Source organism: Podarcis melisellensis, assembly GCF_964234715.1.
Source record: "Podarcis melisellensis genome assembly, chromosome: 2".
NCBI classification, from domain to species: domain Eukaryota; kingdom Metazoa; phylum Chordata; class Lepidosauria; order Squamata; family Lacertidae; genus Podarcis; species Podarcis melisellensis.
Window position 1 is genome coordinate 54634608 of NC_138529.1, and position 26897 is coordinate 54661504.

The window sequence follows — 26897 nt, forward strand, 5'->3', positions numbered from 1 at the left end:
GAATGGCCTCCCACAAAAGGCCCACTTATGTTAGGATTTTGGTCACAAACCTTTTGTTTTCCCAGGCCTTTTAGCAACTATTATTTTTACTGCTTCAGTTTTGACTATATATATATATGTACAGTGGTACCTCGGGTTACAGGCGCTTCAGGTTACAGACACTTCAGGTTACAGACTCTGCTAACCCAGAAATTGCACCTCAGATTAAGAACTTTGCTTCAGGATGAGAACAGAAATCGTGCCGTGGCGGCAGTGTGAGGCCCCATTAGCTAAAGTGGTACCTCAGGTTAAGAACAGTTTGAGGATAAGAACGGACCTCCGGAACGAATTAAGTTCTTAACCCAAGGTACCACTGCATATGTATATATATCTTTGGGATTTTCTTGTTATCTCATTGTTCTGAGAGCATTCCTGTCTTTAAATATATATGCATTCAGCTCTCACTTGTGGCTCTTAGAAGCTGGAAACAGCTTTGACTTGTCAGCTAAACCAGGGGAGGGTAGCCGGTGGGTCTCAAACCTTCAGTGAATTAGGAATTTCCCCTGCATACGAAGACAGGCTCTGAGTAGCTGAGAACAATAGTGGGCCCCACCAGTTCTAGTTCAAGACTCTATCTCATACAGCACACCACATGCTGGCATTTTTGCACTCACAGATAAAATAGCAAAACAAATTGCATGTCTGTCTCCCAAACTTGCATAAAGTAAATATTTGGGAGGCATTTTAAGTCCTGGACATTCTCTTGGATGTCAAGATAGCATCCATGATACGAGTAATGCCTGTTGGTTGGTTCATAAGCTGTATCTTCTTCTAGGAGCAGCAATGTAGCTAAATAATAATAATAATAATAATAATAATAATAATAATAATAATAATAATATTGATACCCCGCCCTTCTGGTTGGGTTTCCCCAGCCACTCTGTGCAGATCGCAGCATATATCAGAACATTCTAATAAATCAGACATTAAAAACGTTTTGATACAGGGCTGCCTTCAGATGTCTTCTAAAAGTCAGGTTATTAATTATTTCCTTGACATCTGGTGGGAAGGTGTTCCACAGGGCGGGCGCCACTACCGAGAAGACCCTATGCCTGGTTCCCTGTAACATCACTTCTTGTGAGGGAACCACCAGAAGGCCCTCAGAGCTGGAGTTCAGTATCTGGGCTGAACGATGGGGGTGGAGACGCTCCTTCAGGTATACTGGGCTGAGGCCATTTAGGGCTTTAAAGGTCAGCACCAACACTTTGAATTGTGCTCAGAAACGCACTGGGAGCCAATGGTCCTCACAGCCACTCTGTCATCAGTACAGCTTCCCCATTCTGGATTAGTTGTAGTTTCTGGGTCACCTTCAAAGGCAGCCCCACGTAGAGTGCATTGCAGTAGTCCAATCAGGAGATGCACCACTCTGGCGAGAGAGTCTGCGGGCAGATAGGGTCTCAGCCTGCGTACCGTGGAGCTGGTAGACAGCTGCCCTGGACACAAAATTGACTTGAGCCTCCATGGACATCTGTGAGTCCAAAATGACTCCCAGGCTGCACACCTGGACCATCAGGGGAAGAGTTACCCCATTCAGGACCAGGGAGTCCACCACACCTGCCCACACCCGTCCCCCCGAAACAGTACTTCTGTCTTGTCAGGATTCAACCGCAATCTGTTAGCCGCCATCCATCCTTCAGCCGCCTCCAGAAACTCACACAGGACCTTCACTGCCTTCACTGGTTCAGATTTGAAGGAGAGGTAGAGCTGGGTATCATCCACATACAGGTGAATGCCCAGCCCAACACCCCTGATGATCTCTCCCATCAGCTTCATATAGATGTTTAAAAGCATGGGAGAGAGGACAGAGCCCTGAGGCACCCCACAAATGAGAGCCCAGGGGTCTGAACACTCATCCCCCAACACCACTTTCTGGACATGGCCCAGGAGGAAGGAGCTGAACTACTGTACAACAGAAGATTTGAGACTGGGTGATAGTTGATCATATTGGCCCGGGTCCAAATATGTTTTTTTTAAGAAGTGGTTTAATAACAGCTTCTTTAAGCAGCTCTGGGAAGACTCTCTCACAGAGGGAGGCATTCACCACCCTGCAGAGCCCATCACCCAGTCCTTCCCAGCTCACTCTTATGAGCCAGGATGGGCAAGGTTCAAGAAACAGGTGGTCGGTTTCACTTGTCCAAGCAGCCTGTCCACATCCTTGGAGGTAACAGATTGGAACTGACCCTACACAATTTGACCAGACAGGACTCCAGCACTCTCCTGTCCCAGCCCCACTACCACAGTGGAATCTACCTCTTTCCGAATCTGAGCAACTTTATCTTCAAAAAACTTTGCCAAACCATTTCAGGAGATCTTTGGGTCTTCACCAGACCCCAATGGTGAAGATGGTTCTGTTAGATTGTGGACCACCTGAAAGAGTCTCCTGCTGCTGTTTTCTGCTGATGCAATAGAGGTGGCAATGAAAGTCCTCTTCGTCGTCGCTATTGCCACTTGGTATGCTCGATGTGGAGCTCTAACCCATGTTCGGTCAGATTCAGAATGAGTTTTCCTCCACCAGCACTCTAGCCATCTCAGTGATTGTTTCATCACCCTCAGTTCCAAGGAAAACCATGTGGCTCTCCGGGCTCCATGCAGTCGGAGAGGGCGCTTCTATACTGTCATTCACAGTATAGTAAACCTTTCGTTGGGACTACTACAATATGCTTTATGTATGTCTGATTTTGAAGGGTATTCAGTATACTGTGACCCGGTTGTTGACTTCAGCCAATCGCCATAATACAATCGCCACACGTTTCTCTTATGCAACATGATTGTAGCATAGCATTTTTAATGCTGCCCAAGATTAGCAAAATGAAAATGACCACACTGTGAGAAAAGAAAGTTGTTTCTTTCTTTGGCTGTTATTGGGGGGGGGGGGAGAGAAAAGGAGCATGTCATTTTAAAAGATGCAACTTAATGTGGATATTGGTAGGAAACTGGAGTGTCAGTTATTAAAATAAACCACCATGGGACAAACAAGCAAGAGGTAGATAAAAGATTTTATCACAAAGTGACGCTTAAGAAAAAATGATGATACTAAACAAAAGAAATGGTTATGATAGTTCACGTAGCATGAGTGGAAGGCAGGTTCGTAGGAGCTAACGGAACGGCATTCTTAGAAGTTGCCCCAGGGATTTTACACGTATAAGCAAACGAAGAATTAGTAATTGGACTCGCCGTATCAGCCAGAATACATGGGGTGGAAAGTTGTAGCATGAATTAGTTGTCTCTTCAAGTGGTGCTAATTATTAGCAACTTGGGCTTCTGATGCTCAGTGCAATTTAACTACCACTATTTTAAAAAATGGTAAAATTAATGTGTCATCCGATATCACTCGCTAACGGTAGAGAAAGATTTGTAGACACAGATCCATCTAAAGCTGAACACCATCTGTATGGGTAAGGGATATGTGTGATCCCTTAGGAAGCAAATTTTAAAGGCTGGAACAAAGCTATAGTCAGGTCTTTGTAGATGTGAAAAATGAGTAACATAAGAGAACTGATGGGTCAACCAAAGGCCAATCTAGCCTAACAGTCTGTTTCCCATAGTGGCCAATCAGGTGCCTATGGAAAACCCATGAGCAGGTATGAGACAATAGTTAGTTGACATCCATTTGTCTTGGGGGACAATGGAGGAGGGCGCCTTTGGGGGTGAAGTCAAACTATTGGATGGTTATAATGTGTCAGTAACTGGTATACGAAAGCATGGTGCCTCTGATTTTGAAGGTGGGGCGGGAGAGCTCAGTTGGTAGACCATGAGACTCTTAATCTCGATCTGCCTCATGTTGGGCAAAAAGATTCCTGCATTGCAAGGGGTTGGACTAGGATGGCCTTTGTGGTTTCTTCCTACTTGACAATTCTATGGTCCATGAGGCAAGGTGAGGCAACTGCCTCACATAGCAGGGTCCACAGGGGCGGAAGAGCTGGCCTCCAATGAATGCATCACACAGCACAGCTGGTGTGGCAGGAGTGTTAGAGACTGCTGTGACACTCATTGGGAGGCTGGATACATCACCTCAACAGCTTGCAATGCTCCCCACTAGGAGCGGGGAGAGACCATCACCAGAGCCTCCTTTTTTGCGAGGCCACTATGCAGTGCTGCTGATCTCCCATCCCTAGGAGGAAACGTCAGAGGCTGTCCTCTGGAATCCTGGGCTCTGCAACCACTTGGCATGATTCAGACTGGGCCTCTTTTTCCTTTGCAAAGGCCTTTGATTCCCACTTCAGCTGCTGGGCAAGAATGATTTGATTCCCCCACCGCATGTTTCTTGTGTAGATCTTTGCTCACTGGCATTTTCTGATCCGCCTCAGGTGCCAAAATGTCTTGGGTCAGCCCTGGTAGCAAGTAGCCATAATGGTGATCATCCACATTGGAGTTTTAATGTGAATTTCAAGATGGAGAGGGGGAATTTACACAACATCCTCTTGATCCAAGTGGATACCTGCACTGTCTCCCCACTAAACTTGATTTCCCCAAGTTAAGGATAACTTAACACCCACGTTGCTCGAATGTGGATGCACTGAAGCGAATTGTATAGGCACACTTTTTTGTTTTGTTTTGTTCTAAAGATGTATAGTGACATTTCGCTGGGTGCTATTATCACGCACCCAACTTCAATTTTGTTTCTATCAGCCTGAAGGAAAGGAGGCAGTTTGCATTTCCTTCTGTTGCTGCTGAAGGAATGTTGAGTATTTTTAAAGCATCTGCTTTTGCACAGAACAGCTACATTAACAATAAAATTTACTCTTGCAGATACGAGAGGCAGGAAAGGAGCGGGAGAAGGAAGTGGCAGTCTTTCATGGGAGTGATGCCACTGGAGCAACACATGTAAGTATATTATTTTTGAGTGTACATCTGATTTCCAACTTATGCTGGGTAGGGAAATTCTGAGATCCTCAAATGTCTGGCCACTTCTCTTAACATGGAAGTTGCTGCAGCCCCCAGATATTTGGGCTGCTCTTTTTCACACCTTTCTCAGTTCTGCAATATCCTTTTCAAGTGTGATGGTCCGAACTGTAGAGTCTTCAAAGTGTGTTACACGCTTTAACTAAAACCACCCGATTCAAAGGAGGCCCCTTATTCATAAGCAGCCTGGTTGGGGGGGGGGCTTGAAGGTATGCACCCAGTCCACACCTTTTGATGCCAGAATTTCCTGGGGCCGGCAGATAGTTCAATTGCCCCCTATGATTCCACAGGCAATGGAGTTATTACTGAGGGTAGGCTGAACAAAAAGTGTATATAATATGAGGAAAATTGTACAGAGAGGCTTGGCTTTCCTAGGTCAGGCCTACACAGGGGGGAAGTACATGTAGATCCTTATCCTGGGTGGAGTTTTGGGTAGAGGAGTACCCAACATGGTGCCCTTCAGGTTTTGGGACAAGTCACACTTGGCCACCAACCAAGCAATATTACACGCCAGTGCCGTATTAAACCCTGTGAGAGGCCCCTAGGCAGTCTAAATCTCAGGGGGCCTCTCACAAATTATCTCAAAGCTTCTACTCAACTACTTGTGAATATTCTACTAGGATCTGGCGTCTGTGGGAACTCGCCACACACTAACTCACAGAAAGCTTCATATCAGGGATAACATTGAACATAAGAAATTGTAATTTTCTTTCAAGATCAAATATTCTTTTGATCTGTTGTTGCTGGGCCCCTAAAAGGTGTGGGGTCAATAGGCGGTGGCTGCTTACTCTGCCTACTTGGTAATCTGGCACTGTTACAAGCACCAATCAACCAGAAAACCCTCTTACTTGTGGGCAGGCAGCAATCGCACCAAGAAAGATCAACTCAGATGAAGGAAAAATATATACAATCAGACCAGGCAGACCAGGTACTAACCAGCCTCCCTGGCCTGAGGGGTGATTGGTCCTATAGTAGGTCTGCTCCTACAGACTTAGACCAAAGAAAGCATTCCATATGGCTGGAAACTGACAGAATCCATGGAATAACTCGCAAGTAAGGACACAAGCAAGGTCTGGAATTGTCCCTGATATGAAGCTAAAACATGCCCAACATTCAGTTGCCTGCCTTACTGTTTAGTTTGGTTAACAGTCTTGCCTGCCTAGGAAAGTAGTTTGATGGTGGGAGTATGTAATGTCAGAAGCAGGGATAGCCCACTCTAACTTTCCCCTTCCATTTTTGTTTTATAAGGATGATCTCAGAAGTATATTTTAGGAAGTACACAGTTAATACAAAGGGTTTTTTTAGAAGAGTAATTCAGAGCAATGGAACATTTTTTAAAATAGTCTATCAGTTCACAGGATGAAATTTTTGCATGAAAAATTGCACCTAAGTGCCTATTGCTAAGTATCGTTTCATGTTAGCATGCACAGTATCTTGTAATCAGTGGTTAAATTTTGAAACCATGTGTTTCAATTCTTATTTTAGATATATACCACAGGAAGTTTTAAAGTATAAGCAAATGTTGTGGGCATTCAATAAGCTCACCGTGACACAATGAAACACATTAAGGAGAAATGCAAAGAAACAATGTCACAAAATATCCAAATTATTATTATTAATGTCAAATGGGTCAAAGTTTGATAGAATGAAAAAGCTATTGAGAATTAGTTGTCAAGTATTGCATCGTATGATAAAATGGTATGGTATCGGTGGCAGACCTTGGCGTCTCAAATTTCAGGGGTGCCCTATGTGACACCCCATACTGCTTCTCACTTTCCGTTGGATTTCATAGTTGCAGTGCCTGCTGCAGTACCCCAGAAACTCTGCACCCAGTGCCACCAAACCAGTCATGCTCCCCTAGATCCACCTTTGATAATAGGATGGAATATAGAAAGTTGTCTACATTAGATCTTTCAGCTGAGTGCTGACTACTGGCAGTGAGTCCCCAGGGTTTCAGGCAGAAGTCTTTCCCAGCCCCATCTGGAGATGCCAGAGAGTGCAGAGAACACTGGCAGGTTCTCTACCAGTGAGCCATGGTCAATGTTTCCCTGCAACACAATACATTACTATGTGTAGTGCATCATCATGTACAGCAAGCAGAGGGCTACACTTTTAGCTTTGCCCCATCACCCCCAGTGATTACATGTTGTACACAGTTGTCTGAGCAGAAAGCACAAAGCTTGAGCTCCTTCCTGCTCATGAGTAAGGGCTCTGTGTGATTTGGGTATCCCAATTGCACAGAGTTCATACACTGGGTATTCTGCTCATGTAACTTTGCACTATAGCTGCAATTTGGAAGGAAGAGATAGAGGTGCATCCCTGCTCCTTGGTCTACACCAGGCACCCCCAAACTCCAGATGTTTTGGGACTACAACTCCCATCATCCCTAGCTAACAGGCCCAGTGGTCAGGGATGGTGCGAATTGTAGCTCCAAAACATCTGGAGGGCCGAGTTTGGGGATGCCTGGTCTACAGACTTAGAAGACTCACACATGAGAAATATTGAAAGAAGGCTTAGCTTTTAGAATACCACATTTCTGTGCTCAGAATTTTAATCTCAATTTCCCCTCTTTTCAGTAATACAACTGTTCAATATAAATCAACCAGCTACACATGCAGCAAAAAGTCTCCATCAGCAAGCATCTGATGCTATCCAAAAGCAGTTTTATTTTCACTCTGTTATGTTTTGGATAAGTCCCGTATCACAAAAGCATTTGCAAACTCTAATGGACATATGATTCCAAAGATGTAACGCTACATTTTACAATCTCAGAACACTGGTCAATGTTCTTTTTAATTCTGTAGAATTTCTCAACATATTCAGACCGACTCAATAGTTCCACAAAGTCTTCATCATGAGTTATAACAAGAAGTTGGAAGTTGCGTTGCTGGGATCTACTTTTGATTATCCTGTGGAAAATCAACATTTAGAATGTGTTAACTTATAGATGTCAAAATCTGGGTGGCAACAGCACAGAAAGCTGCAAATATAAGATGTTAATTGTTCCACTCATTTTTAAAGTTTATGATAATTTCATTTATACAACAGAAAGCTGTCCTTCAACAATACCCAACCCCTCTAATAACACAGCTACTAGAGAGAACAAATAAGGGAAATGGAATGAATGGAGAACAGAAAAAAGTGTGAGGAAAGCATAAAAAATACACAGAACCAAATTGAGGTGACTAACGTACCTGTTGATCAGATGGCAGAGAAAAATGTCTGAACTGACCCAGTACCCTAAATTATTGTTTGATCTTTTTAAATTTCTGGATTAGGGTTTACACGTGAGGGTTTACATATTTAGGGAGGAAAACACATACATGCTTCCAGGTTCTTCCACACTTTTTCCAATAGCAGCAGTTGCTTCATCAGTAGAGCAGTCCATTCTGGGTGCTCTTTCCTTTGTAAGTGATCCCTCCATAATCTAACTTTTCGGCAATTAAAACTACACTGTGTTAAGCTTTGTATTAAGTAGGGACACAAACCTTTTCTCAGGTGAGAGGTGCAAGTGTTCATAAAAGGATATAACTAGGACAATCAAAATAATTATTTTGGGAGGATTTATAGAGCACTTTCAATTTGCTTTAGGACTCAATTTGGTGTGAATAAAGTGGAATATAATAGAGGAAGACTCCGCTGACATCTCTATTGCTGCTCAAAATTACCATGTAAATGAAGCAGCAGAGGTGCATTACAAGGGCATTCCTCAGGACTGGTCCAGACTGCTCTATGGGCACTAATTGCTTTTCACTAATGCTTTCCCACCTAGGTTCCCACAGGCTTCTTTGTAAAATCTACAGATACTTACTCCACTAAGGCATGTGCAAGAGATTCAATATTCTCCCGATCAAGATTGGTGGTGGGCTCATCCAGTGCAAGAATGCCACAGTTGAGACAAAAGGATTCTGCTAGAGCAAGGCGGATAATGAGGGAAGCAAGAACCTACAACCAAAAGTAAAAGGCAACTGTTCAGTAGGTTAACCATAACACAAACGCTTCTAAAAGCACCATGATGGCAGCACCGTATCTGGAATCTACAAGTACATAATAATGATAATGGGGTAACATGACTGAATGCTGCCCTGAATAAAATCTTCCCTTCACATAGAAAACTAGTATGTCAGGAAGGATTCTAGCCTGACATGCGAGCTTTCAATGTAGATTTAAAAAAAAAATGTATGAACATTCACTAATGTGAATTCTTTACTGCCTGAAAAAGTAAGTATAGGACAAAGGGTTGCCATCTAACAAGAACTCTAAATAAATTCAAGTGCTTTTCTTTACTTAGCTGATAAAGAAGGGCAAACTTTTTTTTAGAAAACATACAAAATACAATCATAAGGTAAAGCAACTGAAAAGTTAAGTAGCCAACAAAAAAATCAGAAAATGCCATATAAAAGCTATTACAAACTTTAATGCAGGTGTATTCTAACATATCAATTGCTATTAGCCATGATTGTTGTGTGATACCTCCAGTATTGGAGGTAGTATGCCTTGGAATACCAGTTGCTAGGGGAACGTGAGTTGGTGAGTGCTCTTGTGCTCATGTAGCAGTGGTCTGCAAGGAGGGAGCACAGGCAAGGACAAGGTTATGCACCTGGCTTCTCAACACCAAATGTCACTGCTGCGTAATGAAAGAGGGAGGAATGGGATGCTTAGCAGTGTTGGGCATTGAGCCAATCCAATGCTCCTGCCACCACATCAAACTTCCCATACTTTGCCCCTCCTTCTTGGTAGGGTGAAGTGATGCTTTGTGTTGTGAAGACAAGCACACAAACCTACCCTTCCTGCACTGTTCTGCTAACTGATGCTGTCTGGTTGTCTGCTGTTAGAACAGGATGCAGGACTGGATAGTTCTTTGGTACGATCCGGCAGGGCTTTGTGTTCTTACATACTGCCATTAGTTTTCCCTTCCTAGATTATATTTATCACCTTGAGTATAGTGCTTCAGAAGATGTAATACAGTAATACCTCCATGAACATCTAGCATCCATTCCGGCGAACGTCCGAGGCAAACCGGGAAGTACCGGAACGGTTTACTTCCAGGTTTGCCACTCGCGCATGCGCAGAAGTGCTAAATCGTGCATGCGCAGAAGTGCAAACCGCTCTGCGCAGACGCGGTGCTTTACCCTGCGTCCTTTTCGTCTAGTGGCCAGGGCTCCAGAACAGATCCCGGTCACAAAACAAGGTACGACTGTACTAAAAAAGTTTTGCCTAACGCATTTTAATCCTTTGAATATCCCCCCGTCCCCAAGATAACAGATAAGGGAAGCAGCACATCCTGCCCATTTTCCCGTTGAGAACGCATGCAACTACTGCATTTCCTGTGGGTCTTCCAATGGATTCCCTTCCATTTCAAGCACTTCATGTATTCACATTTCTTTAGCAGCTGTGGCTGTCGGTTACAACAGATAGGTCTAAAAATGGTTTGAGTAGAACCCTTTCATCATCAGCCAAACCAGGATTCAGCCATCACGAGTCATTAGTCTGGCTGATATCTGAAGTCAAGTGTGGGTGGAAACATGAGAAAACTGGAGTTTACCCTTCTGGCAGGTACTACGTAACTAAAGTGAGTGTGTGTGCCTTATCTGGGAAAATGTTTCCCTGCCCAATGTGCTGCATCTCCTCACACGCAACCAATGGTATTAACCTCTAGTTCTATCTTCTCCTCCACCAGATGCAAGTGACAAAGTAGCCCAGCTTGTGGAAATTTATGCCTTAATAATTTTTTGAATAATCTTTATTAGTCTACAGTTCCATATTTTGCAATCAAAAATGCAAAATATGTTTTGACTGTCCATGTACCAAATATGAAACCCAACATATCCTATGCACTGGCATCCAAACAAGTGTTGTTACCTACCTTTTGTCCAGCACTACATCTGCCCCTCATATCTAGAGCAGTGTCTCCCTTTATCATTACTACTCTGTAATTGTAACTCCTCCTCTTGTCAGCAGCAGAAACATTCTCATCTGCATCAGATCTAATTTCTATATATTCAATATCTGCATGGAAAAGAAAGCAGTTTCACTACAGTTAGTTGCCAAATCAATAGATTTGTTGGCCTTGAAGCAGCTAAACTTTCTTTAGTCCAATCTTCTTCACAGAGGCATGATGTACAATATACTCAAACATTCTTAAGCAATTAGCTTCATTATCCAGATAAGCAGGGCTATAGGCAAGCCTGTTAGATTGATGAATTATACCTCTAGTACTAAATGGAGGAACACTGGCAGAATGAACAGAGCCCTAGTTACATATCACAAAAAGAAGGAAGGAATATCAAGATGTACCACAACATCAGTGACTCTATGAGAAAGGAATATATTTAGCAGGATAAACCAAGACGACTAAAGCAAGATTAACCATGCTACTTTTTATAGGAAGTTTAGTTTATTAGATTTATTTATTGCTTCCCAGAGTCAAAGTAACCCTAAAGCCATTTACAGAAAAGATATATTCTAAAATACAAGTCACAGTAATGCAACCATTAACAATATAACCCTTTCCAGGCCCCAATTAGAATTCCTATTTGTAACTTAAGAGAGGACTATTTTTTTCTCTATCCAGAAAAAAAGTCCACAATGATTATAAGGAATGTTAATTCTAAATATGTTTTGATTTTTGTTCTGATTTTCTACATATTTTTGTTTTTGAATGTTTACCCATCCTGAATCTTTAAGAAAATGCATAATATAGTATAAATCTACACAAAAAGGATTAAGAAGAAATACTTTGGTACCTTGCCCCCTGTAGGTGCTTCGCCAAAGGTCACGAATTATCTTGTTTATTTCTTCCATCTTCATGCTGTGAAATGTCATTATTGCTCTAAAAGAAAAGAAAAACCACAGCTCATTATGCTCCTTCCATCAGACTTCACTTTCTTTCTACCCTAGGCATACAAGTTTGTACTACAGTACTTGAAAAATAAATGATGTATGTGTCACATGGATGAATCTATAAATTCTCTTGTAATCACTTTTTAAAATTTATTAAATTTATATCCTACTATTCCTCACAAGAGGGGACGCAGGTGGAGCCTAGGGCTTGCCGAGCAGAAGGTCGGTGGTTCGAATCCCTGCGACGGGATGAGCTCCCGTTGTTCGGTCCCAGCTCCTGCCCACCTAGCAGTTCGAAAGCACATCCAGTGCAAATAAGATAAATAGGTACCACTCCAGCGGGAAGATAAACGGTGTTTCCATGCGCTGCTCTGGTTCACCAGAAGCGGCTTAGTCATGCTGCCACATGACCCAGGTTTCTGCGGACAAACACCGGCTCCCTCGGCCTACAGAGCGAGATGAGTGCCCAACCCCAGAGTCGTCTGAAACTGGACCTAATGGTCAGGGGTACCTTTACCTTTACCTATTCCTCACAAGGGAACTCATTTAAATCACATTAGCATATATTTTGCTTCTATTCTGGTATAAAGACTTTCTTGCTGATAGAACCCAAACTTATTAATGCCACATTTTTATTTTGAGGTAACTGATCTAAAATTAAATATAATAAATCCCATTAGACTTTTGCCAATCATTGCTGCAAACAAAGGTAGGTGTGGAATGGGTCTAAGTGTTCCTCTCTATAAGGAACTGTGGCTGAAATATTTAGGTAGGTAAATGTCTATAAGATGGGCCAGGGTAGCATCACAGGAAGAAACAAATTAGAAGTTCATATTAAGTGCACTTTAGAATCACTGCTAAAATATGGAAACTTTGTATCTTTGAAAAATGGCAGATACAAAGGAATTAAACCAGGAAAGCTAGAATAGTGGAGTTTTTTAATAATTAAAATAAAGTAAAGCACATGAACAGAAATTGCTATGAAATTTGTTGATCTAGTAGTGGTTTATTAAAAGACCCTAAATTTATTACTAGTGTATAGTGTGTTTGTCTTTTATAACTCCCAAGGTTTTCTACTGTGTGTGAGCTTGGCTTGCATTTTAAAACTTTGTGTTCACAGTGGCTGAACTTTAGATTTATGCCTTTCTGAGGCTATATATGGAATATAAAAGGCTATAAAAAGTATGGACAATGTACATGCAAACCCAAAGTTAAAAAAAATGGAGTTTAAGCATCCCATTCCTAAGAGGAAGATGGGGATGCAAGATAATCTCTGAATTTACATCATAACTAATTAGGCCAACAGAAGACCAAGAATATTAATCATGTAGATTTATTCAATGACAAATTCTCATTCCAGTCTAGATACTAATCCACAGATCAAAGTGTACGTGCACAGCTACACACATATAGCTCCTACATAAACAGGCCTTTTCGTTGTTGACTTTGCTAGATGAGTAATCCTGCATGCACTCAAGTCTGCATTGTGCACACAGAACTTCCTCCAACACCAGTCAACAAATTCCTGATGCGTAGAAGCTTCATTGTGCTTTGTAACACCTGGCTCAGGTGAAACATGCATCGTTTTTTTCCTTTGAATGCTTCAAAAGGTGCCAGACCTAGAAAGTCATCTAGATGCTACATCTTTTGTAACAGGAGCACTAGAGGTCAAGAGGAAAGACATATAATGGAAAGCGGTAGCTTGGCATGGAACACCTTTGGTCTTTATACCAAGAAATATTACTTTCATTATTCTTATTAGTTATATTTAGTCATAGCTTCCATGATAGTAAAGCTTCATATAGCAGCTCTCCATTTGATAACATCAAATTTGTTTAATGTTGAGTCATGGTTATTTTTTGCTGGTGAACTGAGTTGCACATTTGAGTGCATCAGATAAGGATGCAGAAAAAGAAGCAAATGTTACCTCTTATCATGTTTGGAGGGAGGAAACAACCCATGGCAATAAAAGATGCTTTGTTTTTTGAAAAAGGAAAAGGGAAAAAAAAGGCAGGAGGCCTAATATTACATTTCCCGCCTTCGTACGTTACCTCTTTCCTTTTGCACTGTGTGAAAACATTATCACTTGCTACATCTTTAAGCAGCTTAAGAATATGGTTTGTAGCATTTGCATGCTAGAGCCAGGGTTGTCCTCTTTAATTTATTGTAGCATTGCAAATGGATCAGTTCTCACAGTGCCACAGCAAACAAGGGAGGGTCTTCCCAATTCCCACAGCTCAGAAATATCCCCAGGCCATTCAGAGAGGCTTTTGGGGGAGAGGGGACAGGAAAGCCTCCTTCTTTCCTTTCAGGTTCTCAGGTGAAAGCCGCATAATGGAGGTGCCAAACTAACATATGTGGGGGGGACCTAGAGGCATCCACAGAAAATGTCCTCTCCCAGGCCACTCCTCTCCACAAAAAGAGAAAAACCTTCTAAGGGTGGTGGAACTATCAAGAGGTAAAGGTAAAGGTAAAGGCACCCCTGACCATTAGGTCCGGTTGTGGCCAACTCTGGGGTTGTGGCGCTCATCTCACTTTATTGGCCGAGGGTGCCAGCGTACAGCTTCCGGGTCATGTGGCCAGCATGACTAAGCCGCTTCTGGCGAACCAGAGCAGCACACGGAAACGGCGTTTACCTTCCTGCCGGAGCGGTACCTATTTATCTACTTGAACTTTGAGGTGCTTTCAAACTGCTAGATTGGCAAGAGCAGGGACCGAGCAACGGGAGCTCACCCCGTCGCGGGGATTCGAACCGACAACCTTCTGATCAGCAAGTCCTAGGCTCTGTGGTTTAACCCACAGTGCCACCCACATCCCTTATCAAGAGGTACTTATCTGCTAATCTTAATACCTGAGATGGTTATGTAGAGAAGGAGGGGGCCTTTCAGTTATTTGAGACCTAACTCATTTAAGGGTTTTAAAAACTGGCATGAGCACCTTGAACTGGAAATGAATTGGGGGAAAGTGAAGCTGTTTTAAAACAAAGGTTGTATTAGTTCTAAACAGAGCTCTGATCAGTCAAATGGCTGCTGCATTTTGGACCAGTTGAAATTTCCAAGTAATTTTCAAGGGCAACCTCCTATAGAGCGAATTGCAATGATTAAATATGGAAATTACTGGGGCATAGCCTAATCATCTCTGTCCAAAAGGGACCATAAATGGCAATCCAGCTGAGCTGGAAAATGACCTCCTAGCCACAGAGGCCACCCAAGCCTCCAGTGACAATGTTGAATCCAGCAGCGCCTCCATGCCATGAACCTGCAACCTCAACCAGGGCAGGCCATCTTCCTACCTCCAAGACTCAAAAACTTGGGACACAGAACACCTCTGTCTTTTCAAGATTCAGCTCCAGTTTATTGGCCCGCATCCAGCCCATCAACTACCCCAGGCACCAGTCTAACATCATAACTGCATCTCCCAATTCAGATGGAACACACAGAATGGGACCTGGCTACATATTGGTGACACATCACTCCAAAGCACCTGATGACAACTCCCAGTGGCTTCATATAGATGTTAAGTGTCATGGGAGACTAAATGGAATTCTATGGCACACCACAGGACAACTCACATAGTGCTGAACAGTAATCTCCTATAACTATCTGGAAATGGCCCTGAAGGTAGGAGCAGAACCACTGAATTACAGGGCCCCCCAACTTTCCCAAGACCCTCCAGAAAGATACTTAGTCAACAGTATCAAAGGTCACACTCCCCCCTCATGTCTTTCCTGACAGATGTCATAAACCAGGGCAACCACAGTGGTTTCTGTGCCATGACTGGGCCTACACTGTATACACTAATAGCATTAAAGTGAACATATTTTCCTAGACACGTAAGCAGAATTCAAATTCTCGTAAACGGAAGAGATTCTTTTCCTCACTGGTTTCTGATTATATGTAAATAAGCTCTCCATTATCAAAAGGAAATCTTAAGGCTGCAAATTTGCTAGTGTATGTCTGCATGGCAAAATGGCACATAACTGCATGTATTCACCTTCATCCCAAATTCTGAAGGCTAGGAGTAACATTTATAGATACCGATAGACAAGATAATAAAATATAACTATTGTCTTGCCTCTCAGGAATAAGGGGATTAAAAATTCAGCCTGCTAAATTTTAAAGCTCTCCTTGGGGAGATAATTGATTAATTGATAGTTACCAAAGCCAACATGCTATTTAAACAACTCACTGATCCAGTGCTTTGTAGTAAATGTCCAGATCCTTGTTTGCCAACTCCGTTGTTCTCAGGTCAATCATCATTTCTTTGTATTTTTTCTCAGCATCTTTAAACTGTGATTCTCTCAGCTCTCTCTTAAACCTAAGGATTTCTTCCTCAAATCCATGCTGTCGACCAAGCGCCAAGCTTTCTTTTCTTTTCAATTCTTCTATTTTCTCCTCTAAATGCTGTCGGTCCCTGTCAAGTAGAAGTTAATATACAGCTTTGTTATCTATTATAGTGGTAAACAGAAAGTGATTTCTTAACCATGAGTAAATTGCTTGATGTTGTTTATAATAACTTAACCAAGCCACAAAGAGGGAAAGAGAAAAGGATGGAAATAAATGGCAGTGCATTTAAAATGAGTCTCAGTTGGGCCTAGACAGATTTGCTGGGTGGCATTCAAAGATGGGGGGGGGGGGACTGTCAGCAGAACAGGGAGGAAAGGAGGGCGGGAATTTCCAGCAATCTTTCCCACCTTTTGCTCTATAAGATTGGGGACCATCTAGTTTTACAGAGACATGGAATCTTGCTCCTCATTCCACCGGATTGCACCCATGGAGAATTAGTCTATCAATGGCTTTTAGCTATCAACCTTAACTGGAAATTCCAACACCAGAGGCAGCACAGCTCTTAATATCAGCTACTGAGAAAAATGGGGGGGGGGGAGAAGGCTGTTCTAAAGAATGATAAGCATAAATGTCTCTAGTAAGCCTGCTAGGTTAAATACACAGGTTGGTCATGGTGCTTCTGCTTCATTAGGGTTCCTAACTTACGAGAGAAATGGTTAAATAATGCAAGATGCATTTTAAACATGACACATGCCCTGCTTTTGGGCCAACCATCTGGCCACTGCTAAAGAAAAGACACTGGATTAAAGCCCTATTCAGTTATTTGCATGACGGAGTAACACAATTTCAAAGGGACTGTGTCTTTAGACCTTCACCTATTGTTGCATGATTAGTACCTTGTTCCCATTTGGTCAGGGCAAACACCGGTAGTGGGAACCTTCTGTATTTGCTTAGGCTCCCCGCAAGAGACAGAATCTGTGATCAGGGTTCTAAAACCAGTAAGGCTACTATTATATTCTTAGAGTACCAAAGATAGATATTTGTCCACTTTTAGCCATTTTTTTTAAAAAAAAACTATCTGAGGCATTAGGGCATAATCAAACTTGCAATTCACCTGTTGAGTTACACCATGAGAATAAGGAAGCCTGGTACTGAGGACAGAGTACAGAGTGTGATCGTGCATAAATTTAGGTGCTTACAGGTGAATTTGACTTAGAAAGTATCACCAGAAGCTTGCCAAAAGGTAGTTCACATGGTGCATGCTAGCCTATACAGTATTTAAAACCACTCTTCTCAGTATAATCAAATTGCTTATGCTGTAGTTGCTACAAGGTTGACCACAGTATACAAAACTAGAAACTTAGATTATCTAAGCAAAGGAGAAAAACAGTTTGGTCTACAAGAAAAGTATCTATCAAGATATGGTGAATATGCAAATACTTGTGGACTACTAGCTAGGACCAAGTATGGAAAAGTGGTAAATATGCAAATAATTAAGGTCTACTGCTTTGCAATTAAGAAATTATTATTTTTTCTTTTAAAAGGAAGTTCAGAAGATACCTTTTCAGTTGTGGGACTTCCATTTCCCCCATCTCCTTCAAATATTGCTTTATACTATTTTCGACTTCTTTTAGATCTTCATTTCTTTTTCTTAAAGTAAGGTTATCTTCTAACCACCTCTCCTGAATCTAAATTCAAATAAAATATATTAGTGAGTTAATCATCATCATTTTGTGCCATGACTATTTGAGAAGAGAGTTGGAAGGGATTTCAAAGACAGTCCGGTTAACTACAATGCCAGTGCAGGAAATCCACTACTACAGCATCTCTGAATAAAGCATGAGCTGTAGTTAAAAATGGGCTATGTATTTACTATACAGAATGTAGCAGTGTTTTGTTTTCAATCACCACTATACTTGTATTTTAATTGGTACTTTTAGCTGCAATCTTATACATTTAACTGAGAGTAATCACCAATGAAAAACAACAGATATTACTTCACAGAATTGGTATTTCAGTAATTTTAACTAAAATCAAGAGTTGAACCCTAACATCTGACAAGCAAAAAGAACAAAGTCTTATAAATGATAATTAAAAACAACCATACCAATCCAGAAAGTTATGTAAAAAGATTACTGTTTTGTCACCTGCCTCAGCCTTTGGGATGGGGCATTTTTTTAAAAAAATACAGATATGAAAGTCTTTTAAATTCTCAAAAGGAAAATGGTAGCAGAACTTCAAAATCTAATTGAATTAATGTGAAATAACCTTTTGTTTAGAAAGAACGTACTTTACAAGAAGCACTGAGTAGATAAAAAATGTAGTATGATAACTTGAGATACAGTGGTAGCTAATTCAAAGGTCAAATGTAAAAGATTCCTGGTTCAGGGTGAATGAAATGCTCCTTTATTTATTGCTACATATTCAATTTAATGCGCTGTTCATGCCCACCCCCTTTAAGATATAGAAATAACCAAAGAATAATGTGGGTTGATAACATATGATGCTAGTATACCTACAGATGAATACGTAGCATGACATATGTCATCGGACCCAGTAAAATAATTTGACAGAGCAGGTGGAACTGGCACAAGGGAGGATAAGTTCCTTAGCTCCTTGATTTGCAGTGCTGAATTGGGCTTCTTGGGGATATTAGTGAGTAGCAATCACATGTTCTGGAGCAGTGTGTCAGCAAGCCAGATTTCCCTATTAGGGGATTTTTTAATATAGCATTGAAAAAATACTTTGTAATGTCACAAGTTAAATTGTTATGCTAACTGGTCAATCAGAGGCACATGGCCAATTCAACTTGACGATACATGCAAAACGCGCATGCTGCCAAAACATATTGAGTGAATTCAATAAAAAATACTTTCTTTTCAAACTTATTTGCAGGACGTTCGACTCACAGGAGTGTTCTCTCAGGCCCTTAATGCTGCTGTTAAGTACGTCAGAATCATACAGAAGGCTACTTTGAAAACAAAGACTACTGTCTACTATGCATAGATATCAACAATATTTGAGAAAAATATCTGAACTAGACAAACGTACCTTCTGAGTATCAATATTTTGTCTAATAGTTCCAATTTCTTTATTTATCGTTTCTTTCTTTTTCTCACATTCTGCTAGCAGATCCTTGACTTCATCAAGTTCAGATTCCTTTTGCTAAAAAAAGGAAAACACAGAGATGAAAAAAAATAACATGACTTTGGAAGGTGTGAAGAAATCCTGTTTGTGTTCCGTTTTGAAAAAACAGGTTTCTGTGACCACTGATGTTGCAGTATATGCTATTATTATGTATACTATTACTAAGTTGCAGTCTGTTTAGCAGAAACTACTTGACAACTGGTTCTGAAAGATGAGAGGGAGGTGATTATTTTTAATATTTATGTCTGATATTTATAGATGGGGGCTGCATCAAGTAAATTCATCCTGATTTGTCTGAGAAACAACAGACTCTGATTGGCTGAAGGCTCTTGTAAGTGAATAATGGGAAGCTAGCTGACAGTTGGGAAAGGGAGCAGAGGAAGTTGATAGGGCAAAATCCAGAGAACGTCAACAAGAAAGTGGACACTTAAGGCCTGCATATTAAGTTTTTCATCCCCACTGTGTTAACAATACTTTGCTGGTGAAGATCAGGAGGAGAGAGCCAGTGTCTGTGTTAAGCTAAGAGGCTGCCGTGTAAATGTATTTTCAGAGGAAGGCTACACAAGCAGGTTTTTAAGATCATGTAACTGCCCAAGAAGCCAGAAGTACAACCACAGTCTGCCTTGGTCAGACCACATCTGGAGTACTGTGTCCAGTTCTGGGCACAATTTAAGAAGAATACTGACAAGCTGGAACATGTGCAGAACAAGGCAACCACAATGATCAAGGGTCTGAAAACCAAACCTTATGAGGGAATTGGGGATGCTTAGTCTGGTAAAGAGGAGACTGGGAGGAGATAGGATAACCATATTCAAATATCGAAAGGGTTGTCACATGCAGGATGAAGCAAGCTTGTTTTCTCCTGCTCCAGAGGCTAGGACACGAACCAACTGCTTCAAGTTACAAGAAAGGAGATTCCCACTAAACATTAGGAAATTTCTGACAGTAAGAGTTGTTTGACAGTGGAACAGACTCCCACAAGAAGTGGTGGACTCTGCTTCATTGGAGGTTTTTATGCAAAAGTTGGATGGCCACCTGTCTTATATGATTTCGTTGAGATTCCTGTGTTGCAGGTGGTTGGACTAGATGACTCTATTTTTTTTCCTTATAAAAAGTGAAGTTGAGGATTCCGGTTTCTCTGTCAGTGCTGACAGTGGAAGGAACAGGTTACTCTTATAGAGGGTATTATCATATTTGCAATTACCTGTTTATATTCTTCTTTCCCTTCTTGAATATAGTTCTCAATCTCTTTTATATAGTTATGGATGTTTTTATTTTTCTCTTTAATCTCATTTATCTGTGAAAAAAACATATTAAAAAAATGTGTTTGCTTCCAAGACATATCTATCTATCTATCTATCTATCTATCTATCTATCTATCTATCTATCTATCTATCTATCTATCTATCTCAAAGACAACATATTGTTCAAGTACACTTAAAAATACTAATTGTACTTTAACCTGGAAGCGTACCATATTTTTCCGTCTATAAGACGCCCCCGTCTATTTTGGGGACCTCAAAATTTAGAAAATTGGGGGGATTGAGTTTTTGGGGAGGATTATTTGGTGGGAATGCCGAAAATCGCTCACCTACCAGAACACAGAACACAACTCCCCCAGTCGCAGCTGCCTGATCGCCGCCATTAGCCCGCCTGCTTGCTGCTGGTTTCTGCGACGCGAACAGTACAGAAATTTCCGCGGCTCCTCGAGTAACATTGTGCCGCCTGCTATTCCGTAGCCTCCCCCACGCATGCAAACTCTGTAAACAAAGAGGGAAGGCCGCCTGCGAAGCGGAACTGCCGATCAAGCTATTTCTCCCCTCTGGGCCTTTCCCACGGAGGAAAGGCAGAGGGGGAGATATATCTTTGATCAGCAGCTCCACTTTGCAGGCGGCCTTCCACCCTTCCCCTTTCATTTTTTGCGGCATGGCAAAAATGAACAGCCTACAGCCTCCCTCCCAGCTGTAGGGCCGGCAGAGGGGGAGGAGCCAAGCGGACTACGGAGGCCCCCTGGCTCGGCACTGCCAGGAGCTGCGACTGCTAGAGCAAGTACCGTCTTTATTTATATATTTAATTGCTATATTTCATAGATAAGACGCCCCACTTTTTAAACCTTAAAATATGAGTAAAAAAACCTCGTTTTATAGACGGAAAAATATGGTATGTATCTTTGACTGCAGTAAGAGGCTGCATTATTTTAACAAAATAACTGACGACAGGCTGTCTAACCTTCTCCTGTGTCACTTTGTAACTTGTGTTCTTTTTGCTTATTAACTCTTCTTTCTCATGTTGCAGTTTTTCTAAAGTTGCTTCAAGCGGAAATAGCTGCTCCTTTGCTTCCTGAAAATGAAAAACAAACCACCAATATGTATATTTTAAATTAGACGTTTGTCACTACTTCTATGTACATGCACATTTTAACTTTTTTATGACTTGGCTGATTTTTTTGTGATGCTCAGCAAAACTGAAAGGTGAGAAAAAATAACCCACACCAGAATAGGAGCTGTTCCTCTTACCTTGATCTCTCTGTTCAAGGAATGTAACTCAGTGGTCAGCTCCACTAGCTGCTCTTCCAGCTGCTGTCGACGTTGCATACGACTGGAAATTTCAAGTTTCTCTGTTTGCAGCTCATTCACTGCACTCTTCAGATTCTGGACTTGATTTTGTTGGTCTTGTTTAAGAGTCTGCTTCAATTCAATTTTACCAGTAACTGCAAATGTAATTAAAGGCAGGCATGATGTCATAAAGCAGAGAATAAATCTTAGATGAAAACTGATCATTACCTTTAACACTGAAGAGCACAAATTTACCCTATTCAAAAGAAAAGATACCTGAGGTTGTGTGGTGGACAAAAATTTATCTGGTAAGACTTTTAGAGATACAAAGTTTCTACTGATCTTGCTGTAATACTGTGACAATCTTTCATAGAGGACAACAAAACTAAAGACTGCATATGTGGAAAAATGGTTACTACTTGCTACATTGAGGGTGGCAAATGTTTATTTGGTGAAAACCGGTCCCCAGATTTCTGAACTGAATTATAACCAAGGTCACCATAGGCAAGGGCCCCAGACTCTAAGCTATCATTTTATTTTATTTTTAAGAAATTTCTAGTCCTCCTATAAAGATGAAAAACCATATGACAACTGACTCTATACCAGGGATGTCCAACCAGTTAGATTGTGATCTACCGTTTGATCCCCAGCTGATCCTGGTACAATTCTGCGCAATCCACCCACCCCTTGCACACTCCTTCTCCCTCCAATGACAATGGGTAGATTACTGCCAGTTTTTTATACTGGGAGTAGATCACAGTCTCTTGGGAGTTGGATATGCCTGCTCTATACCATTGAAGAATACATGGAATATGAAGTGGTTTAGGTTTGTGAATAAAAGTTTGACAAGTATTTCAAACAGTTGACGGGGTCACAGCAATGCCCTCTGCTTGTAAGAGTTAAAGATATTCCATTGGTTGCCACTCCACCCCCCTCTGGTAGTGCTAAAAGGATTTTATTTCTAGGAGTGTGGAAATGGTACAATCTGGTATGCTGCCAGTGGGGAATGCAGAAATAGAATTCAGTGTCTTGTTACAAAAATAATCTAAAACTTTTTCAAAGCACCCCACCTGTATCCCACTGGTGTTTCTTCTCTTGCTTCTCCTGGCTTACTTGTAGCAGGGTCCGACCTAAATCCACTCCTTGTAGTTTAGCAGCCTGCTGAGCAATTTTTCGTTCAACATCCTTTAGATCAGTCTGAAAAATGAAGGGGCCAATATTGATATTCTTGAAGTGCTTGATATCGCTGTTGGGATGCAGTCAAGTACCTGGTAGGTGTAAGTGGCTATACGTATAGTAATCCCCTTAAGACACTAACACAGCCGTCTCTTCCTTATAATGACCTGGTGCATTTAGCGCATATGCTGTGGAGGAATGTGAAGCCTACACAGGCATCTCACACCCCCACTGCAGACTGCTTTTACATTAACTGCTAAACAGAGGAAGAAGAGCTGGATGGGGGCACATGAGATTATATTTCTTAGTATGCAATCAAACTTTTGTAGTATCCTTACCAAAGGAGGGATACAGAGTACTGATGTTCTGGGCATGAAGGTCAGGGCACCTGCTATTGTCATTTGCCTGCTCAGGTGCCAGGCTAGCAATCCCCTCGCCACCATTGCTCCACTTACTGCAGCCTTCCCTGAACCATTTGTCCCTAAAGGCTGCCCTCCCCACACCATCGTCTTCCAATAGGCTGGCAGAGGAGGAAGAGGCAAGATACTACCTACTTGAAAAAATTAACAAAGCAGGGACTTGTAGCCCATGGCAGCAGGACCATGGGGTTTGTTCACCCACCCACTGCCCACAAATGGTGGTGTGGCAGCTCATAATCTTGAGCACAGACTTATACACCTAGATCCTAGAGAAGCTGCTTTCTGTGAACCAGGACATGCCATGCTAAGAAGGGGTCAGATTGATTGGACTGATTTCTCCATTACCTTTGAATTTGCTTTGCTTTACAGGAGACGAGGGCTTGAGAGGGAGAAAGTATGCAAAGATGTGAAAGAACCAAGGAGTGAGATGTTGACTAAATAAACCTTTTTCAGATTTTGAGAGGCAAGGAGGGAGTCAAGTTTTAGTATGACCCGCAGATCTACCCTTTGAGATATTTAAGATTAAAATGGGGAAATAAAAACTGTATTTTGTGAGTACATTTATTACGTGTTAGTACAATCCTATGCATGTTTACACTACATTCAGCCCATTTCCGTGTGCACAGGGATGAAAGTCTTTTCAGTGTATTTGTTATTATTTTTAAAATATGTATTTAGCTATCTGGATAGACTCTATCCATTCACATTGTACTGAACTCCCAATTTCTCTGGCAAGTTTGAATCCTCCTGTCTGTCTTCACCAGCTGGAATTTAGAGGCTATGTTATAATCTATCACGATTTTAATCTTTCAGGCTTTTAACATCCCCCCCCCATCTCTTACAATTAAGTGTTATGTTTCCATCTCTAAAATGAGCAGATGTTTTCTGGAAAGTCTTCTATTTGCTTATATTTTGATACTATAAAGCACATTACTATGGCTTGACTAACTTTTGTGTGATTATCTGCTCTGTACATATGGCTTTTTCTTTCTAGTTGTGACAGTTGCAGTCTAGATTGGGTTGATTTGTCATTGCTCGGTATCAAGTGCTGATGGTATCAAGTGGTGGCAGTGGATTTGAAATTACATGCACTAGCTGAGTGCTGGTGGAGAAATTAGAGAGAAAGAGATCACATTGAACTAGACTTTTTCTGGTTTTTAAAATCCACATAAACAGAAGTTCTTGCCAAAAGACAGTGGATGGAGAGGGTGGCCAAATCCATACACTGAGCCCAAAAAACCTTGCAGGCACCCCTGCCTTACCTGATATCTTTCCATAAGTGTAATATCTTGGAGACATGCTTTAGCACTTTCCTCCTCGGTCATTATAGTACCTAGGAGGGTTTCCTGTTCTTCTGTATCACCTTTAAGTTGTTGAATATCTCTGTTGAGTGTCTGTAATTTGTTTCTTAAGTCGGGTAGGTCTTTTTCTTGGAGTTCAGATACCATTTGCCTTAGCAAGAAATATAAAATTCATAATATTTTCCATGTTCAGCAGAAGAATCACCACAGTACAAATAGTAGCTATGCTTGGATTACATATGGATTGCTTATTTTACAGGAAACATCTTGTAGTTTGTCTTTGATTTTGCTCATGACATTTTATCATATTTAAGAAACCATGTGTACTATGGCATTACACTATAAATTGCTGTCATCCTGTGAAGAAAAATTACCCTAATGGCCATTAAGAGAAGGCCAAACAAACAAACTTTGCATGTATTTACTCAAAGGAGAAGTGGTCCACTTTAAATGCATTTGGACTTGTTTCTCAACTGAGGAGATTCTTGTATGAAATGGGCTGAACTGAAGTGGGCTGCTCTCAACATTTTGGAGCTACCACACATTAATTTTGTTTTTTAATTTTAACGTTATCTTTGAACCTCACACAATAACATTCAGTGAAAGCTATCCGTTTCACAGCTTTTATCATTGTCTCCCTCCTGCCATTTTATTATTCTGGCTGGTCTTATGCTGTACTTTTAAACTAATGTTTTGTTTTGTTTGCTTTTTAAACGCGATTATGATTGTTTCTTTCGGGTACTACGGACTTGGATTCTAACTTCCTGTGAGTGGAGTTCCTTATGGAATACGATGGAATGCGGAAAGCTGTTCCCTCCCATTCCACTTTATCCCTGTCCTTTGAAAATCTGCTCAATGGTTTCAGAACCATTGTTTTGTTTTGAACAACACAGGAGCGGGTGCTGGAAGCTCTACAGGAAGGAGATCTGCAAAAATCCCTTTTCCCTTTTGCCAGAAGCAGACTGTTTGGATACAGAATGCAAGCCACTGTATTATTTTATATTGGAAGCTGCTTTGGATGCTATATATCTGAATGAAAAGTGCTTCAAAATATTTACACAGATAGAGCAGTATCTAACCACAGAATTGCCAGCACAAGGATTTCCACTTGCTTGCTGTAACTTCTCCCTGCACCCTTCATCTGCTCAAGAGGGTGGGTAAACAGCTTTAGGGGGCATATGGGAAGAGGAGAGGGAGAAGCTCTGTTGCAGAAGCAAAAATATTTGCACTAATGGGTCTATTTAGTTGGATATTGCCCAAAGTGTAAAATTGTCTTCCCAAACGATATTAAAGGGCAATTCAAAAATGGTTGCATTCTCTGAAAACTCTGCTCACCTCTCCTCTAGCATATAATTCCTGTAACAAAAAAAGAAAGTTTTATTGCACTTTCTGACTCACCTGACAGGTTTAAGTGACATCATTTCATCACGTCTCTTCTCCCTTCTCTTAAGCTCAGACTCTGTTGCCTTCAGTTTGTCTGGAGCAAGACGCAACTTGGACTGAAGATCATCTACCACATCCTGCAGTTCTGCCTGTGTTTCAAAGACCCTCTGACAAACTGGACAACACGATTCTTTTTCATCCCTTAATTGTGTAATGAACTGCGAATAAACTGCTGTAGCTCCAGCAAGCATGGCTGTTTAAAAATGAATGAATGAATATATATATATATATATATATATATATATATATATATATATATATATATATATATATATAACCAAAATGATAGCCATTAAGACAGAGCATGGGCAACATTTTATCAAATTCACCAATTCATGCAATGGCATGATTAAACCTGTCTTGTCCCGATTAAACAATTGCCTTAAGAGCAACATTGAATTCGACCCTTTAGCTTTGCCAACATGACCTTAATAGGGCCTTTGCTATGTTCTTAAATTTGAAGGTTTTTCTTATCATTGAAAAATAGGCATGAATCCAATTTTGATCCAGGAGATGCCTCCTCCACCCAGAAAATCCACCCCAGAGTGTTTGACTCTCCAGAACAACATGGAAAGTAGTGCTGGGGGGCATATGGGGGGTTGCTGCAAGAAAAATGGGAAATTATAATATCTTCCTTTTCTGTCCTCTTAGATCAGGCATGGCCAGACTTGGCCCTCCAGATGTTTTGGGACTACAACTCCCATCATTCCTAGCTAACAGGACCAGTGGTCAGGGATGATGGGAATTGTAGTCCCAAAACATCTGTAGGGCCAAGTTTGGCCATGC

The 26897-nt window shown here is 41.3% G+C and overlaps 1 protein-coding gene across 3 annotated transcripts in view; it reads right to left on the minus strand.

Annotated features, from left to right (window-relative positions):
• Nucleotides 1–7459: 7459 nt before the first annotated feature.
• Nucleotides 7460–26897, minus strand: part of RAD50 (RAD50 double strand break repair protein) — a 33805-nt gene continuing 14367 nt past the window's right edge. For all 3 annotated transcript variants that reach the window (XM_081893074.1, XM_081893072.1, XM_081893073.1), the window contains exons 14-26: nt 26067–26304; nt 24630–24819; nt 22843–22969; nt 21734–21927; nt 21447–21557; nt 20422–20514; nt 19122–19235; nt 17631–17758; nt 15973–16197; nt 11688–11773; nt 10808–10950; nt 8753–8886; nt 7460–7850 (exon numbers count right to left, since the gene is read on the minus strand). In XM_081893074.1, coding sequence (XP_081749200.1) covers nt 7664–7850; nt 8753–8886; nt 10808–10950; nt 11688–11773; nt 15973–16197; nt 17631–17758; nt 19122–19235; nt 20422–20514; nt 21447–21557; nt 21734–21927; nt 22843–22969; nt 24630–24819; nt 26067–26304 — 1970 coding nt within the window. In that variant the 3' untranslated portion in view covers nt 7460–7663. The remainder of the gene's footprint in view (nt 7851–8752; nt 8887–10807; nt 10951–11687; nt 11774–15972; nt 16198–17630; nt 17759–19121; nt 19236–20421; nt 20515–21446; nt 21558–21733; nt 21928–22842; nt 22970–24629; nt 24820–26066; nt 26305–26897) is intronic.